Source organism: Colias philodice, chromosome 22, assembly GCF_061535455.1.
Source record: "Colias philodice isolate Cphi_HAF_F1 chromosome 22, ilColPhil1 Martin Lab GWU primary, whole genome shotgun sequence".
NCBI lineage: Eukaryota > Metazoa > Arthropoda > Insecta > Lepidoptera > Pieridae > Colias > Colias philodice.
In genome coordinates, this window is record NC_143107.1 from 7,531,519 (window position 1) to 7,548,256 (window position 16,738).

The 16,738-nt window shown below is 32.1% G+C and overlaps 1 protein-coding gene across 1 annotated transcript; it reads left to right on the top strand.

Moving 5' to 3' along the window:
* The first annotated feature begins 4,634 nt into the window (after positions 1 to 4,634).
* Positions 4,635 to 7,429, top strand: LOC149478520 (uncharacterized). The gene has a single exon (XM_089709366.1). It carries the CDS (start codon positions 5,099 to 5,101, stop codon positions 6,038 to 6,040), a length of 942 nt encoding a protein of 313 aa, XP_089565492.1. The 5' UTR covers positions 4,635 to 5,098; the 3' UTR covers positions 6,041 to 7,429.
* Positions 7,430 to 16,738: the final 9,309 nt, after the last annotated feature.

Below are 16,738 nucleotides of genomic sequence, written 5' to 3' on the forward strand. Positions count from 1 at the left end.
GATAATATGTGATTCCTATTTGTTTCACGGATCGCTTGTATTCGGAAGAAAGTAATATGCCATGTTATTTTTCTCCTTTGGGATAAAAACTTTGTTGTGACGTTTACTAAATCATTGTAACTGTAACTGTATAAAAAAGGGTTTAAAAAGTGTTAACTTTAAAATTTTAATGGAGGTTTATAAATATTGTAACTGTAAAAAAAGGCTTTTAACTAAGGATTAACTTTTGATTTTTAACGGAGGATTAAAATTAACGTTTATAAAAAACGACATTCCAATAAAAATAAGCTATGTACACACAAAAAATCTTGATTTTTCTTGATTCTCTTCAAACCGGAGTTAAGTCCTCAAGTAAATCTATGTTTAACGTCATAACGTTTGAAAATTGACTCTAAAACGACGGTTTTATGTTTAAAGCGGTGGTTACACGGTTGAAGGGCGTATAAAACATGCTTTTGGTGACTATATCTACGAAAATAGCGTTTCAAATCACTATACATGAATTTCATATGTACCTTGTCTTCAAACTAAAACTAACATTTATTTATTGAATTAAACTACGTTTAGAAGCGATTTTGAATCATCAAAATACAGAAAAAAGAGCGTGTGTGCCGAGCACACGTGTCAGAAGTGAAACTTCTTTGGGAAGATTGAAAGATACCAAAATCGTCGCCTTACTCCATAGCGTGACGGTATTGCCACGACACGACCTTGAAATTTTATATTTGAAATTTTACTCTCAACGCGCCTAAAAGAGTTTCACTTCAATAACAATTTACCACTGGTTTTAAAGCAGTTTGTTACCTCAAGCCACTTGCCATGCCAAAGTTAAATTAGATCGTGTGTACGCATCATTAGTTTTGGTTCAATATTGCTTCATTTAAATTATGCGAAATATTCCAATAACGATAATATATTGTATGGTATTTATGTATTATTATTACATGTGTATAACAACCTGAATGCCCTAGATTCAATTTCAAAACTAATATAGCAACTAAATTAATATCCCAGTAATTACATTAAAAAATATAACAAATTTGGAGCGAAATATTGGTTATCCAAAAGTATTTTGAATATATTATTTTATTATGCCGATTTTAAAGTTTCCAAGAAGCAATCCAATGTTTGTCTCTCGTAAATAAATTGTAATTGTTTTTATAAAATATATAAATAAATGTAAGTTAATGTTTAAAATTACAGGCTTTGCTTATAAGCTCATAATGAAACTTTTCATACTATGTCATAGACATACTTCTGCAAAATGTTTTTAAATTAAACGGTTTTAAAACGCGTTTTATGATGTACATATTATTAAGTCGTATCATGTTTAAAACTGAATACTTTATTTCACTAACAATTATCGATAAAACGCGTTTTAAAACCGGTTAAATTTAATGTGTATAATAATGTTATTTCATAATTGTCTGTAATCCTTAATAATTATTGTATGTTTTAATGGATCGATTGAAAATATTATTCATTTATTTGTTATTATTATATCTAAGTGTAAATTTGTTGCCTATATCATAATAACATTGAGCTACAGACTTTTTAACGGATTTCAAACGCGATTTTTAATCCGTATTATTCCAGAAATTTCTGTCAGAAGTGAAACTTCTTTCGCAAGATTCAATGATACCAATATCGTTGCCTTACTCCATGACGTGACGGTATTGCCATGACCCGATCTTGAAATTTTACTCTCAACGCGCCTAAAGAAGTTTCACTTCAAAAATACCTCAAGCCGCTTGTCATGCCAAATTTAAATTAGATCGCACGCATGAGACGCATCATTACTTTTGGAAACATTACATTGAAATTGGTTAGAAATTAGTAACCAAAACAAAATCCGTTAAAATTATTTAATTTATAAATGTATACATATATATGTACTCACACAAAATCACAAGCAAAATCAAAATTGTATGTATTTTAGCATAGACATTTAATGTGTATACTTAAGTAATTTACTATAACTGTTTGTAAATAACAATCTCTTTTGAAATTCTAGTCTTAACTATCTATAGCTTTATGTTATAATATTATAATAGTTTAAATTTTCATTATATACAGTGTGGAAATTTACGATGGGTTCTGGAAGGAAACTAAATATATCGGTGTGTAGATATGTATCGATTAGAAGAATATAATAACATTTTTTTTTTATTTTAAGTAAGTTCGATTCTCGGTCGATGCAAGTAAATTTTCAAAATTTTCTATCTTCAGTACCTATTTCAAGTACTTTCCCTCCAGGGCCCATCGACCCACACTGTATACTATAGTGTTGTATAGATCAGACAGACTGAAACGTTCATAGAATATGACAAACACACAAACAATTTATCATTATATAGTGATAATAATTTTATAATACCTTTACTGCCAGACAGTTAAATAATAGTAAGAGAAAATAATGTAAATTATAAACCATTAATAAAATCCTTTTCAGCTATAATTCATTTTATAAAATACACTCAACTTATCAAAAATAATTTCTGACCATATAATCTCATAATATTCACGAATGACATTATTCATTTGATTATAGACATTATTCATATTTTTCATCAACATTTATACGCATAAATGATGAAAAAAAACATGACAGCATGCTACACTATTGGCTTATATATATAGGTCTTGTTTTTTTTTAATTATTGCAAACTAAACCAAACCGGTAGGTAAATAAAAATAGTTTACGAACGATTTTCAGCACTACCGATGCACAGAAAGTTTTATAAGAATTGATCAAGCCGTGGCAATTAAAATACACGCGAAAATTTTATATACCTAGGCTTTATCGACTTCAATTTATCAAACTATCCAATCAACTAAATAATATTATCTAGATCTACAAAAGTTACTTTTGTTATTAAATTCTTATCTCAGCTTATACCATAAATAGTTCGAATTGCTTCAATATGTGAATTTCCATACAAATTGTTTTACAGTGGCATGCCTATATAGGTAAGTAAGTAAATTAAAAAGAAGAAAAGCATTTTATTTTAATTCATATTTTTATTTAATTTTAAACCAGTTTCCACTGTTTTATTTTATTCCATTAAAATGCTTAAGCAATGTTATTTTATATTAAAAAAGAGCGTGTATGATGAGCACACGTGTTAGAAGTGAAACTTCTTTGACAAGATAGATATACCAAAATCGTCATCTTACTCCATGTGGTATGGTATGATTTTTTTTTTCGTTTCATCAACAACTTAATATCGTATTTCTTATTTCAATTGAATCAAGCTCTTTACAGTTTATGAATTACTTAGACATTTTGCATATTGCCTTTCAAATATATCAATAATAGGTCAATAATAAATCAAACTTGATTATCAAGTATTGTTTACATCAAAGGCACAAAACATACAATTACCTGTAATCATATTTGTTTTCTGTACTTGACCTATTTCTACACATAGTACATATCCGCAAAAGTTATATAACAGTATGACGTAAGAGGCTCGTAGGCTTCGTATAATCATACAAGTTTATCAACTTAGGTCGAATTAGGCTATTTGTCGAATGGATTTTGTTATGTGATTACTGCAGAGGAATATATAGAATCACTAGCAATTGCCCGCAGCTCCGCCCACGTGGACAGAATAATTTTTTTGGTACAAATATTCACCATCGATTTTATCCCCTTGGATATAGAATTTATCAAAATTGTTTATTGACGGATACCTACATATCGGCTATCTGCAAACCAAATTTTAGCCCGATCGGTCCAGTAGTTTGGGCTGTGCATTGATAGATTAATCAGTCAGTCAGTCAGTCGCCTTTTCGTAAATATGTATAGATATATTTACATAATATTAACGTCTCAATCGCATTTATTTGAAGCAAGTTTGAAGAATATTTAACAGTTATTATCATAATTCAAACGGAGACAAATGTAATAAATAATTAAAAACACTGATTCAGCAGGAACTTGAGAGGAATAATATGCGAATTTTAACGGGCTTAGAATAAAAATAAATACTTTTATTTAAGCTACAAGTAAAATATTGTTAAGGAACATCATATTTTTATCATTGTTCTTTAAAAACTTGTTTTAAATCCGTTTAAATTCTATAATTCCGAATTATAACACATCACTCAACAACAACTCACTTTTTTACATTAATGAGGGTAATTTATTTGATTTCGCATGTATTTCGCAAGAATTATAAAAAAAATGCTCGCTTATCAAATTCAAACTTGTAACTTGTTTATTAATTTTTTATTTTCGTTATTATTTATTACTATTTTCTTAATGTTCTAGTATATGTACATTCCTATGCCTTCTATTTATATGTATGATATTTATAACGTGTAATATTGTTTATTTTATTAATATAATTTCTATCCCTGTATACTTCGGTCTGTAGCTGTACTTCAAACAATGGGGGCCACTGAAAATCAGTGCTGTGCTGTTGAAGGCACAGCTTAATACTGAGTTGGTCCCCTTTTCGCTAAAGATCTGCCACACTTTTGTCTTTTTCTGTGTTTTTTGTATTCCTTATTCTTTTTATTATATCTGTTGTTGGCTTTTGGCGAAATAAATTATTCTTATTCTTATTCTTATTCTAAAATTTTGGCAAAATGTATACATATAATGTATTAGGTTGTCAAGTGACCGTCGCGCAGATAGCTCGTGCCGTATGAGTCAATAAATTTAAGTTATCTACGAGTTTTTGTAACAGTGTTTCTATTATTGACAAACTGATACCAGTGTACTTATTCATAACGTGGATAAAGTGGACAGTGAAAAAACTTAAAACGCGATAACGTGTACAAACTAAAAACATTTTTTTAATATTAAAACATTGATCTTAAAGTGCTAATTCATTACGCGTCGACGACGTGGATCAACTTCAACTTAGAAACCGGTTTACACTCGTCACAAAAAACCTAAAGGCATAGCGCAAATTTAACAGGCAACGTTGTAGCGACGATAGCTCGGTGGAGTAATTCGCACGATTAACTCACGCGGTCGGTGGTTCGAGTCTACGGGGAGAATTTTTTTATTTATTTATTTTTTTTTTTTTTATTATTATTTTTTTTTATCCTATTGAGGCAATATCTATTGAAACAGGATTGAACCATGTATAAGACCCCTCCAAAAAATTCTCCTAACCAACAGTCATCACGCACTGATTCTGATTCTTGCAGACTGATTACTGAAGACGGCCACTCTTCGGAACCTTCTGCAACAAACATTACTCAGCGCGCAAAGCGTCGCCGGCCCAACGACCATCATAATGACCAAATGAACGAACTTAGAATTGATTTGAATAATATGATCAGAGAATTAATAAACTCCCAGAATACTAGATTGGATAAACTGGAAACTCTTATAACGGACATAAAAACACAATACGCAAAAATTGAAGAAACTAACACTGAGATTGAAAAGTCTGTCACATACATCTCGGATCAACTCACTGAGCTTGAATCAAAAATATCGGGTCTTGAAGCTCTTCGCACTGACATGGAGAAAAAAATATCCTCACTTGAAGAAAAAATAGAGGCTCTGGAGCGCCACAGCATTAAAACCTGTGTTGAACTGCGTAATGTACCAAAAATACCGCAAGAAAATAAAAGTTCTATCTACACAACCATACAGCATTTAGCAAAACAACTAGATACGGAAGTTTCTCTCTCTGACATCCGAGACATTACTAGGTTGCCGTCCAAAAAAGATAGTAAGACGTCGAGCATCAGCATTGAGTTTTCGAATACCATTATAAAAAACAGCTTCTTACAGTCTGCTAAACAATATAATAAAAATAATCCAGCTAACAAAATAAGCTCAACTCTCATGGGCCTTGACGCCCCTCCTACGCCAGTATATATTGCTGAACAACTGACAGCTTCTTCTAAAAAACTATTCTATTTAACACGCAGCTTCGCCAAGGCGAACAATTACGCCTTCTGTTGGACATCAAATGGTCGCGTTATGTTAAAAAAGAACACGAATAGTCAACATATTGTTATAAAATGTAATCAACAACTAGAAAACCTATCATTGCAAAACAAACAATGACTAGTTTTATATAAACTATTTTGTTTAGTCGTATTGTGTAACATTCAAAAGTCGTATGTCCTAGATTACTATTATTTCTTTGTAAACATTCACACACCCATTTACAACACACCCAACAAACCAAAAATGCACCTCACCTTCACACCATTCGCATTCGTCATTCCCAAAGAGTATCTGCAAAAATATATTTCCAGCATTATAGAAATAAAGTCACCCTAAAACGTATATTAATAAAATGGTTGTTAACGCTGAAATAAACATAGATAACCTAGATCAATTATCTGTATCGGAATCATATTCTTGTAGCGCTGAGGAAGCTAAAAACTATATTAAGCAACCTCAAAACTATATTAAAATCCTCTCACAAAATATAAGATCCATTGCTACCAACTTTCCTTCTTTCCAAACAACTTTGGACCGAATTGTTTTTAGCTGCGATATTATTGTTCTAACGGAGTGTTGGCTCTCGTGTCTAAGTAATAGTAATATCCCCTGTTTAGATAATTACTACATGTACTCTACTACAAAACATCTAAATCAGAGCGATGGTGTTGTGGTGTATATTAGAAGCGAATTAAATACAAAATATAAAGAATTAGATTTTAAAAACTCTGCTACAGGCTTAGTGGTTGAAATTGGTTGTGACATTGCCATATTATGTATATATAGATCACCATCTATTGTAAACACTGATTTATTCGTCTCTACTCTGAACGAAATACTACCTACCTTCTCCAGATTTAAATCTGTTATTTTAACTGGCGATATCAACTTAGACATTAAACCACAAACAACGGATCCTCGTTGTCATGACTACCTTAATACCCTGGCATGTCATGGCTTTCTTCCCGCTCACACATTACCTACAAGAGGCCCCAACTGCCTAGATCACATAATTTTAAGAACTAAATCTCCATCACTTTCGCTTCTCTTAAACACAACAGTCACTGATCACTACTCTACCCTGCTTTGCGTCTATCGTAAAAAAATAAAAAACAATGAAACCTCGACTATATCTAAAATTGATTTTAACAAATTAGACAAAATAATTGAACAAATAGATCTAGCACCTATATACTCTATCTCGAATGTTAATATTGCTACTGATGCTCTCGTGTCACTCATCCAAAACGCTATTACTGAAAGCACGATTGTCAAAAAATTATCTGCTAAGAAAAAAATCCTTAAACCCTGGATCACTCCAGGACTACTTAGGTGTATAAAACACAGGGATGCACTTCACAAAAAATTTAAAAAATCACCCAACAACGAAACCCTAATGATCAGCTACAAACGATACAGAAATTTTTGTAATAATATATTAAAAAGAGTAAAAAGACAATTCGATACTAAGGAACTTAACAAAGCTGGAAATAATTTAAAAATTCTTTGGGATACTATAAAAAGAATTACTTAGGGGAGACCGGGGATGGTTGGCTATAGGGGCAGGTAGACTAAACAACAATAACTCGCCACCATCACATGTTTTTCATCAACCAATCACGAGCGACGATGCCTCTCTACGACCCGCTAACTTGTGTGAAGTGAGCCGCCGCAGTCACGTAGCGTTCGTGAGTGGCATCAGATGTTGTATTTTTGGTCTCGGTAAGTAACTTTTTTCGTTCGTACTTTTTTTGTTATTGTGTCTTTGGATCTGTTAGAAACAATGCTGTTGTTATGCCAAATGTAAATATGATAATTTTATTCTATATTACACAGTATTGCTTCCATGTTAGTGCCAGAGTTTGCATATGATACGCAGGTGAAATTCAAAATGGCGTCAGGGGATGGTTGACTAATTTTGTTCGGGGTAGGTAGACTAATTGATCAACCAATCCCTTTATAATAAGTATAACATTTTATCATTTATTTAAAGAATTGTGTGTAATGGTTAATGTGCATCATCAATGTAAACACTATTATAGTCTTCTCTCACATACTAAATTACAGTTTTATTTTTACAGAAAATGAGGACGTACAAAAGAAAATCTGAAAGGGGTGATGTACCAAAAGATATCATAGAAAGAGCTTGCCACGCAGCAATCTTCGATAATAATAGCATCAACGCCACATCAAAGAAATACCAAATTCCATACAAAACGTTGCATCGTTATGTGACTAAACTTAAACAAAAGCTAGAACGTTATCTGAACCTCGGGAAAGCTGATTTGACCCTGGACACGGCGGGGTACATAAAAAATAGGCAGGTATTTAGCGATGACGAAGAAAATAAACTGGTAGCTTATTTGAAGACGGCTGCTGACATTTATTATGGATTAACACCGTATGAGACACGCAAGTTTGCATTTGAATACGCAAAAAAGAATAATAAAACTGTTTATGTATGTTGAATATTTTTATAAAAGCAATTTTATCTGTGATTAGCGATTTATTAGAATAATTCAAGTTACAATTATTATGGTTGAAACAGAAAGTACAAAAATTAATCCCTCAAGAATTGTTAATTTTAGTTTATTTAATAGTTTAAAAAGTTACCTTTAGTAAAGTTCTTTATTAACCGAGAATCTATCTCAAATTTAAGTTTGTTTATAATTAAATAAAAAGTTTCTATCAATTAGTACATTTTAATGTTTTATTTTATATCTACTAATCCTCTTTATTTACACTAATTACTGCCTAGGTTAACCTACCCCATGCCTATAGTCAACTTACCCCGGACATGGGGTAGGTTGACCAAGCGTCAGGGGTTTAGAAAATTGACTTAATAAATATTATAATGATAAATATATAGGTTATAGATTAGTATTTTATGTACCTGAATAGTTCTTCTATCTGTATCAACTGCTATTTTTGTTATATACAGTTAAACATCAGAGATATACGAGCTTAAGTCAAAAGTTAGTCAACCATCCCCGGTCTCCCCTACACTACAAAGCCGGTACACCGAACAAGTGATTTACTGTCTCTGTCAAACTCACCGTCTCAGTCTTGTAACGAGCTTAATAGATTCTTTGTTGGAATAGGTGAGAGCCTTGCTAAAAATTTAATCATCAGCCACTCTTCAACGGGGCGAACTCTGCCGCAGTGTAAGAGTCCGGTAGCCTCTTTTGTTCTACTTGAAACCGATCCCAACGAAATTACGACTATTATACATTCTCTTAGAACAAATGCAGCATCCGGATGGGATGCTATTCCCCCTTCCGTTCTTAAACGATATTCAACAACTTTGGCCCCTGTCCTAACCTATATTTTCAACCTGAGCTTCCAAACTTCTACTTTTCCCAGCTCTTTTAAAAAAGCTATCGTACACCCGATATACAAAGGAGGAGAAAAAGCTTCTCCTGGTAACTATCGCCCCATAGCAGTCCTCACTGCGTTGTCGAAGGTTCTTGAGCGCTTGGTAAATAATAGACTAATAAACTACTTAGAAAATTTCAAACTTATCTCATGTCAACAATTTGGTTTTAGGAGAAATAAAAGCACCACCGATGCAGTTCAGGAACTAACAACTTTCATTGTCAATAAGTTGAACTCACAAAACAAGGTTCTTACAATATTCCTCGACCTCGCCAAGGCCTTCGATACCATTCGAACTTCCACGCTTCTAAATAAACTCGAAATAATGGGTATACGAGGCTCGCAACTGGACTACTTTAGGAGCTACCTAGCGACTCGAACACAAATGGTAAAAATAGGAGCTTACACAAGTAAGGAGCTTCCTATTCACTTTGGTGTACCTCAAGGGAGTATACTTGGACCCACCTTATTTCTTGTCTTCATTAACGATCTTTGTAATGCCTATATACCTAACGCTAAGATAGTATCCTTTGCAGATGACACTGCTGTAACATTCTTCGCAAATTCGTGGTCTGAACTTCAAAATACCGCACAAAATGGCTTTAACTATATACATGAGTGGCTTATTACTAACACCCTGACATTGAATACTTCTAAAACAAAACTAATAACCTTTTCTCTTTCTTCAAAGTCACAACCTCAAACACCAATTTCAGTAAAAGCTCACTCCTGTCACATGCCAACAACAGCTCTGTGTCACTGTCCAACCATTAATTCTGTAGATAATATTAGATACTTGGGCATAACTCTGGATAAACTTTTAAATTATAAAACTCATATTGGTCTCCTAACAACTAGGGTCAGAAAACTTATTTATATTTTTAAAAATTTGAGACACGTCACGAACACTGCCGTTCTACGCACCGTCTACTATGCCTTGTGCGAATCTATTGTCACATACTGTATTGTATGTTGGGGAGGTGCCGCAAAAACCATACTGAAGCCCCTCGAGGTGGCTCAAAGAGCAGTTATGAAAGTCTCCACGTTTAAACCTATGCAGTATTGTACAACCGACCTGTACAAAGATTGGAAGGTTCTCACCGTTAGACAACATTTTATTTTACAGACTATTATTTTACAACACCGATTAACACCTCTAGTTACAATCTCGTTTCGACGAAAGAACAAAATCTGCACTGTTCCTCGGCCATATAGCAGGTTCACCAAGAGGTTCTTTTACTTCCTCGGACCCTATTTGTATAACAAAATTAATGATAGTCTTAGCATCTATGCCTTACCGTATTCTAAATGTAAATTAACCGTACGCGTCTTTCTATTAGGAAAAACTTATGACGAGACAGAACAACTTCTTGAGATACTGGCTTAAAGTATAAACGTGACTCTTGCTTAAATCCAATATAATATTTCAGACACACACACACACACACACACACACACACACACACACACACACTTACACGCACAAATATATATACTTTCATACGATACAGTTTCATACGACACACCAGCATTCTCACATCTTAAATTTATACATTTTTTTTTTCTCTACTCTCTATTCTAACCAATTTTAATTATAATTAAGTATTTGCTAAGAGGCTTTTTGTGAATTTATTTTAGAGGCAAGCTGTTTCTCCTAAACACAGGTTGCCCAGTAACCTAGCTAGGGAAACATTGGCTTGTATAAATTGTTTTGGTAGCCTTTTATTTATATAATTATATAATTTTACATGAATATTAATTGTATATTGTAATAAATTGTAATTGTAATTGTATGTATGTATGTTTAATAATAAATAAATTTGATTGATTTGATTGATATTACATTGTGATTTTAATGTAATTGTATAGATAGTTCAAAATATGTTGATATATTTAATGTATGCTAAGCTAATTTTAATTTTCCTTTTTTATTAAGGTGCAATGTTATAAACAAATTCAAATGTTATTTTAAACTATTGTGAAATGAAAGGATTCTCTTAATCCAACATTTATTATAATATAATATTAACTAGGTATACTTTGTGATAGTATTAAATTGTTTATACATTGTAAATAGTATTTGTAAGTCAAACAGCATATTGAAATAAATAATTGTTCATTTATTATGGTGTTTCATTAATTTTAATTTGACTTTTATTTAACCTTTTTATCCCTTACCTTAGGCAGCCTGGAAGAGATCGCTAGTAAGCGATAAGGCTGCCTTATGTACGGTATCAATCCATTTATTATATAGGTACTTGTAAATATTTTAACTTGGAGTGGTATACCTTAAATTGTCAAATAAAAAATAAGAAAACCCGCATAATTCCCGTTCCCATGGGATTTCCGGGATGAAACCTATCCTATGTCCTTTCTCAGATCTCAAGCTATCTCTGTACCAAATTTCATCCAAATCGGTTCGGTGGTTCTGGCGTAAAAAAGAGACATACAGACAGAGTTACTTCGCAATTATAAAATTAGTAGGGGTTACGAAGAATTTTGGTATATTTTCATTAAATATTAAGAAGTTTAAATTATTATGATCTTCAGATGATTTCCAAGAAGGTAAGAATTTATTACTTTGAGTGGGCAGTTAAAATTTCAGAGTCCTGTTTATATTATTATATTCAAATAGCATTATGTAATGGTATGATAGTAAAGTATTATTAGTTACTTAATTTACATTAATTTGAGTACTAAGAAATTATTAATTATGTATGTACTAGATATTTTGTATTACGAAGAACATTAAATTGAGTGGGTTAGATATTGAAAGAATTAAATTGAAAAGAGCAATATACTTAGGTATATAATTTACCTACTTTTCCTTGTTTATTTGGGTACGTGTATATGAAATCCATGTCCCCTTATGGGGTATGGGACATATTATGTCACATCTGTTTCACTAATCGATTTTTACGAGTCTGGCTTCAATATTCTGTAGGTAATCTTCAAAAACAGAAATGTCTGCTAAGTGAAACCTGTTTCCTTTGGCATAAAAGAAACATTTGAAAAGCATTTCTTATAAACGAAAATGATGTATTATATTATGTGTCTAGTTTTCATACGTCTTTTCACGGCAAAGCAAAAAACGCGGATTCGAAATCCTCTTCATTTGAGAACAAAGTAGAATTTTCCATATATCGCCCTATTTTTTTAATTTAAAAATATCACAGATACATATTTAAATAGAAAAGTTCTTATATTGCTAATATCCCTTTTTATATAAAATACATCTGTTTTGTATACATCATTTATGATACACAAAGTGCTGAAAACCATGCGTCTCTGACATTACCCGTACAAAACACAAAAACAGCAATTTCCTTGAAAGCTCAAATGGGATTAGGGATTTGAATGGGATTATTCGATGGGTTTGTCTTCACTTCCTTACTGCATACCTTTTTTACTATCTTTAACGTGTTATGTCACAACAATTTAAAACAATGTTGTTATTCAGACAGTAAGTACTGTTTGTGGAAAATTGTGTTCATTATTCAATAACCTTTGTTAATATGAAGTAGGTATTTATAATTAAAGTCAATGAGAAGAAGCAGAAAGGTCACCAGTCATGGATTGTAAGAAGGTAAGTATATTAAAACTTTACGCAGTTATATTGTACTAGTTTTCCGCCCGCGGCTTCGCCCGCGCAGTCAAAGAAAAACCCGCATAGTTCCCGTTCCCGTGGGATTTCCGGGATTGCGTCATTTTCCCGGGATAAAAAGTAGCCTATGTCCTTTCTCGGGTATCAAAATATCTCCATACCAAATTTCATGAAAATTGGTTCAGTAGTTTAGGCGTGATTAAGTAACAGACAGACAGACAGAGTTACTTTCGCATTTATAATATTAGTATGGATTATCATTTAGATCTTTGCATAAAATTCCAACCGTACCCCATCAACCAAAAACGACAGAATGATGTGCAAATATTAATAAATCGATTTTCATCCAGAAAATTTCATTTAATTTCACAAAAATTATAACTACATAAACCTTATGAAGGTGAGAAGTTTATTAAAACCAAGAAGCTTATAATTAAAACCTTTAAGCATTTGTCATTTCGATCTTTGTATAAGACTTTAATCAACCATTGCATGAAAGAGCAACTATGAAATGTATTTTAATTCAGAGAGCTTTTAATTATTGATAGAAGTTATATTGAATAGTATTGATGAAATATTCAATCTGTGGAGTTAGGAAGATGATACCACAATTTCGAGTATTCGACTGGCTGGTCAAGCCCCGATAAATGTTGTAGGCTAGTTGTATTGTATAAAGGGCTTTGTAAAGAAAACATTTGACGCAATTCAGAATTTATATCAAAAATTCTTCTGCCAAAGATAGGTAATTGTAAAGCTAATTAAAATAATATAGAGTTGATCTGAATATTTGCTTTGCTAATTTTTTATTTCGCGTTGCAGAAATAGTATCACACATACCTACATACTTTGTAATCGTAGGAAAAAGTAGATACAACATTGAGTTGGCATAAAATCCGGCGCTTTCTTTTTTACACGCTTGCCCAATAAATACATTGTGTTTATTTAATATGTATACGTGTTAGAAAATATTCACAGTATAATGAGCAACATAAATTCGCCTAATAACCTAAAACCAGCAACCGTGAAATTACTCTTTATAACTTTGTATTATGGTAATAAGCGTGTTTCTCGTTTGAACTTACTAAAAATATAGCAACGGTATAATTTACTTGTTAATTATGATCATAATCGTTGTATTAATGTTTCTTTGTGGTGATAATATAGGCTTTAGGGGTGTAATCTTAGACGTAAGTTGTGGAATCTTGGTAATAATACACAGCTTTGGTAGTTGAGAATGTCCTCTAGCAAATATGATACGTATTATATCGTTATTAGTTACTTACTTCGTTACTACTTAATAGTAGTAATATGCAAACATAGTAGTATATTATCTGTGATATTAGGTATAATGATGTATCGAATGTACACTATTTTTACGAAATCTCTGGTCTGTTACATCTTCTAGAGAAGATAAATTACTCTTTGTTAAAGCTTAAGTAAGTACCTTTAATATGCATAACTTCTTATCGTTTCTGAATTTACATCATCTGCAAGGCTTATTACATCATAGTAAAATATATTAAAAATTCATTTATATTATTTATTCATAAAAAAAATATTACACTTTCATATCCAAAACGTAAAAGCAGCTAAGCTTTGTGCTAAGCCAGACTAGCTTCCTAAATATAATCTATCTCTGCCAATTCAAAGTACTAAGTAATTCATATACCTATCTATTATTATCTATATCATCCTATACAAAAAATAAAAGAACTGTGCCACACGTGTCAGAAGTGACACTTCTTTGGCAAGATTCAAAGATACCAAAATCGTCGCCTTACTCCATGACCTGACGGTATTGCCATGACACCTTGAAATTTTACTCTCAACGCGCCTAAAGAAGTTTCACTTCAAAAATACTGTAACACAACATCCACTAACCCATATATTTGATATATTGTTTTTCCCACGATATATTATATCCGTCAACGAGAGAAGGGCGAACATGCGATGACAGGGAATGATGTAGATACCCACAATCATGATTAATATACAGGGATACTTTGTAAGTCATTTATACGTAATGTGTGTTGTTTGCACGCAAGAGGTAGTTGTTACCTTTAGTTTCTTAGAATTTCTTATTTAACTTTTTATAACTTACTAGCTTTCCAGCCGCGACTTTGTCTAAAATCTAATAAATTATATACAAAAACATTCCTCTTGAATCACTCTATCTATTAAAAAAAACACATTAAAAACCTTTGCGTAATTTTAAATATTTAAGCATACAAAGGGACATAGGGACAGAGAAAGCGACTTTGTTTTATACTATGTAGATACTTGAAATTGTATTCGTGTAATTCGCGTCTCTGTATTGATATGAATGATAAGGTGTGGTTTGTACAATTCAAAAACTCAAAGCTCTACATTATATTATATCAATTTTGCGTAATTAATTCTCCTCCATGTAACCTTAATGTAGTCTGACAACAAACTTCATTACATAAAGTCAGTTAAAAACAATTTAACGTTATAGTTTTCCTACTTTTTCTGGTTTAAAAAAGGGTGTTTGCCGAGAACACGCGTTAAAAGCGAAACTTCGTCAAATCGTTTCGTTAGCATATCATCATCTTACTCCATGACGTGACGGTATTGCCATGACACTACCCTGAAATTTTACTCTTTTATGAGAAGAGTTTTCAATTCAAAGAGCTTGAATGTAAAACCTAACCGTAAATTACTTATTTCCATTATCTCCAACGACTCAAATATATTTAGAAAGTTCCAAGTTGAGATTTCAAGCGTGAGTTTTCCGTATTATCTTAGATTCCTTGAAATGTAATCTAGTTCTAACGCATTGTCTTTAAAACTTTTCTCTTAAATGAAAATATTGAAATTATTATTTGTTTTCAGACTGACACGTTTTCCTTATGTTCTAAGAAGGGTTACAGTGTACTGAATAAGTTAATAGTGAAGAAATTTCTTTATTATTTTAATATAGCTCAATAAATATTTATTCGAAGCATCTAGCATAGGCATCTAGGTATTTCAGCAGATCACAGCTACCACTGAAAGTCGGATAATATTTGTTAGTTTTTTTTTCTATTATAGTGCGTTATTCTAGCACATCACAGTTTCCACTAAAAGTGGGGTAATAAAACACAGGTATTCCTCCACTGTAGCTTTAAATAGATCCTATAAAAGGCGACATCGAAGAATATTAGCTCCGTCTTAAAACCCTAAGAGCTAAAAGCATTTAATCCAGTCTCAAAGCTGAGTATTTCATTCCAAATCCTATTCAGAGACAAGTCAGTTGAAATTTTTAATATTATTCTCTAATTACATTCCTAGAAAGAAAAGTGACAAAAGTTACATAAAATAAAGATAATATAGTTGGGAAATTAAAAACACTCTTTAATCTATACTATAATAAAAGAGTTTGTTTGTTTGAACGCGCTAATTCTTTCGGTGTTAGATAGCCCATTTAGCGAGGAAGGCTATAGGCTATAATATATCATCACGCTAAGACGAACAAGAGCAGAGCAATGCGGGTGAAACCGCGGAGCATAGCTAGTAAGATGATATAATTGTATTGTCAACATGTCCTTGATAAGTGTACAAAGTTTGTATTAAATCTGTCCGTTTAGTCCGGGGCAGAATCGAGTTTAAATTAGTCGGTTACATACGAACATACAGGTGGAACGAATAAAGGCGTGTTAAGAATATGAATGTGTTTATTATTATTTTGTGTTATCGTGTCCCCTTGTGGGATATAGAACGGATGTATTTCACATCTGTTTCGATGTTCAATTCTCTTGAATTATTATGCCATCAGTTGACAGATAAAGACCGTTTTTGTTCATCTGCACAACAAATTGAATTCAGGACTTCTGCAT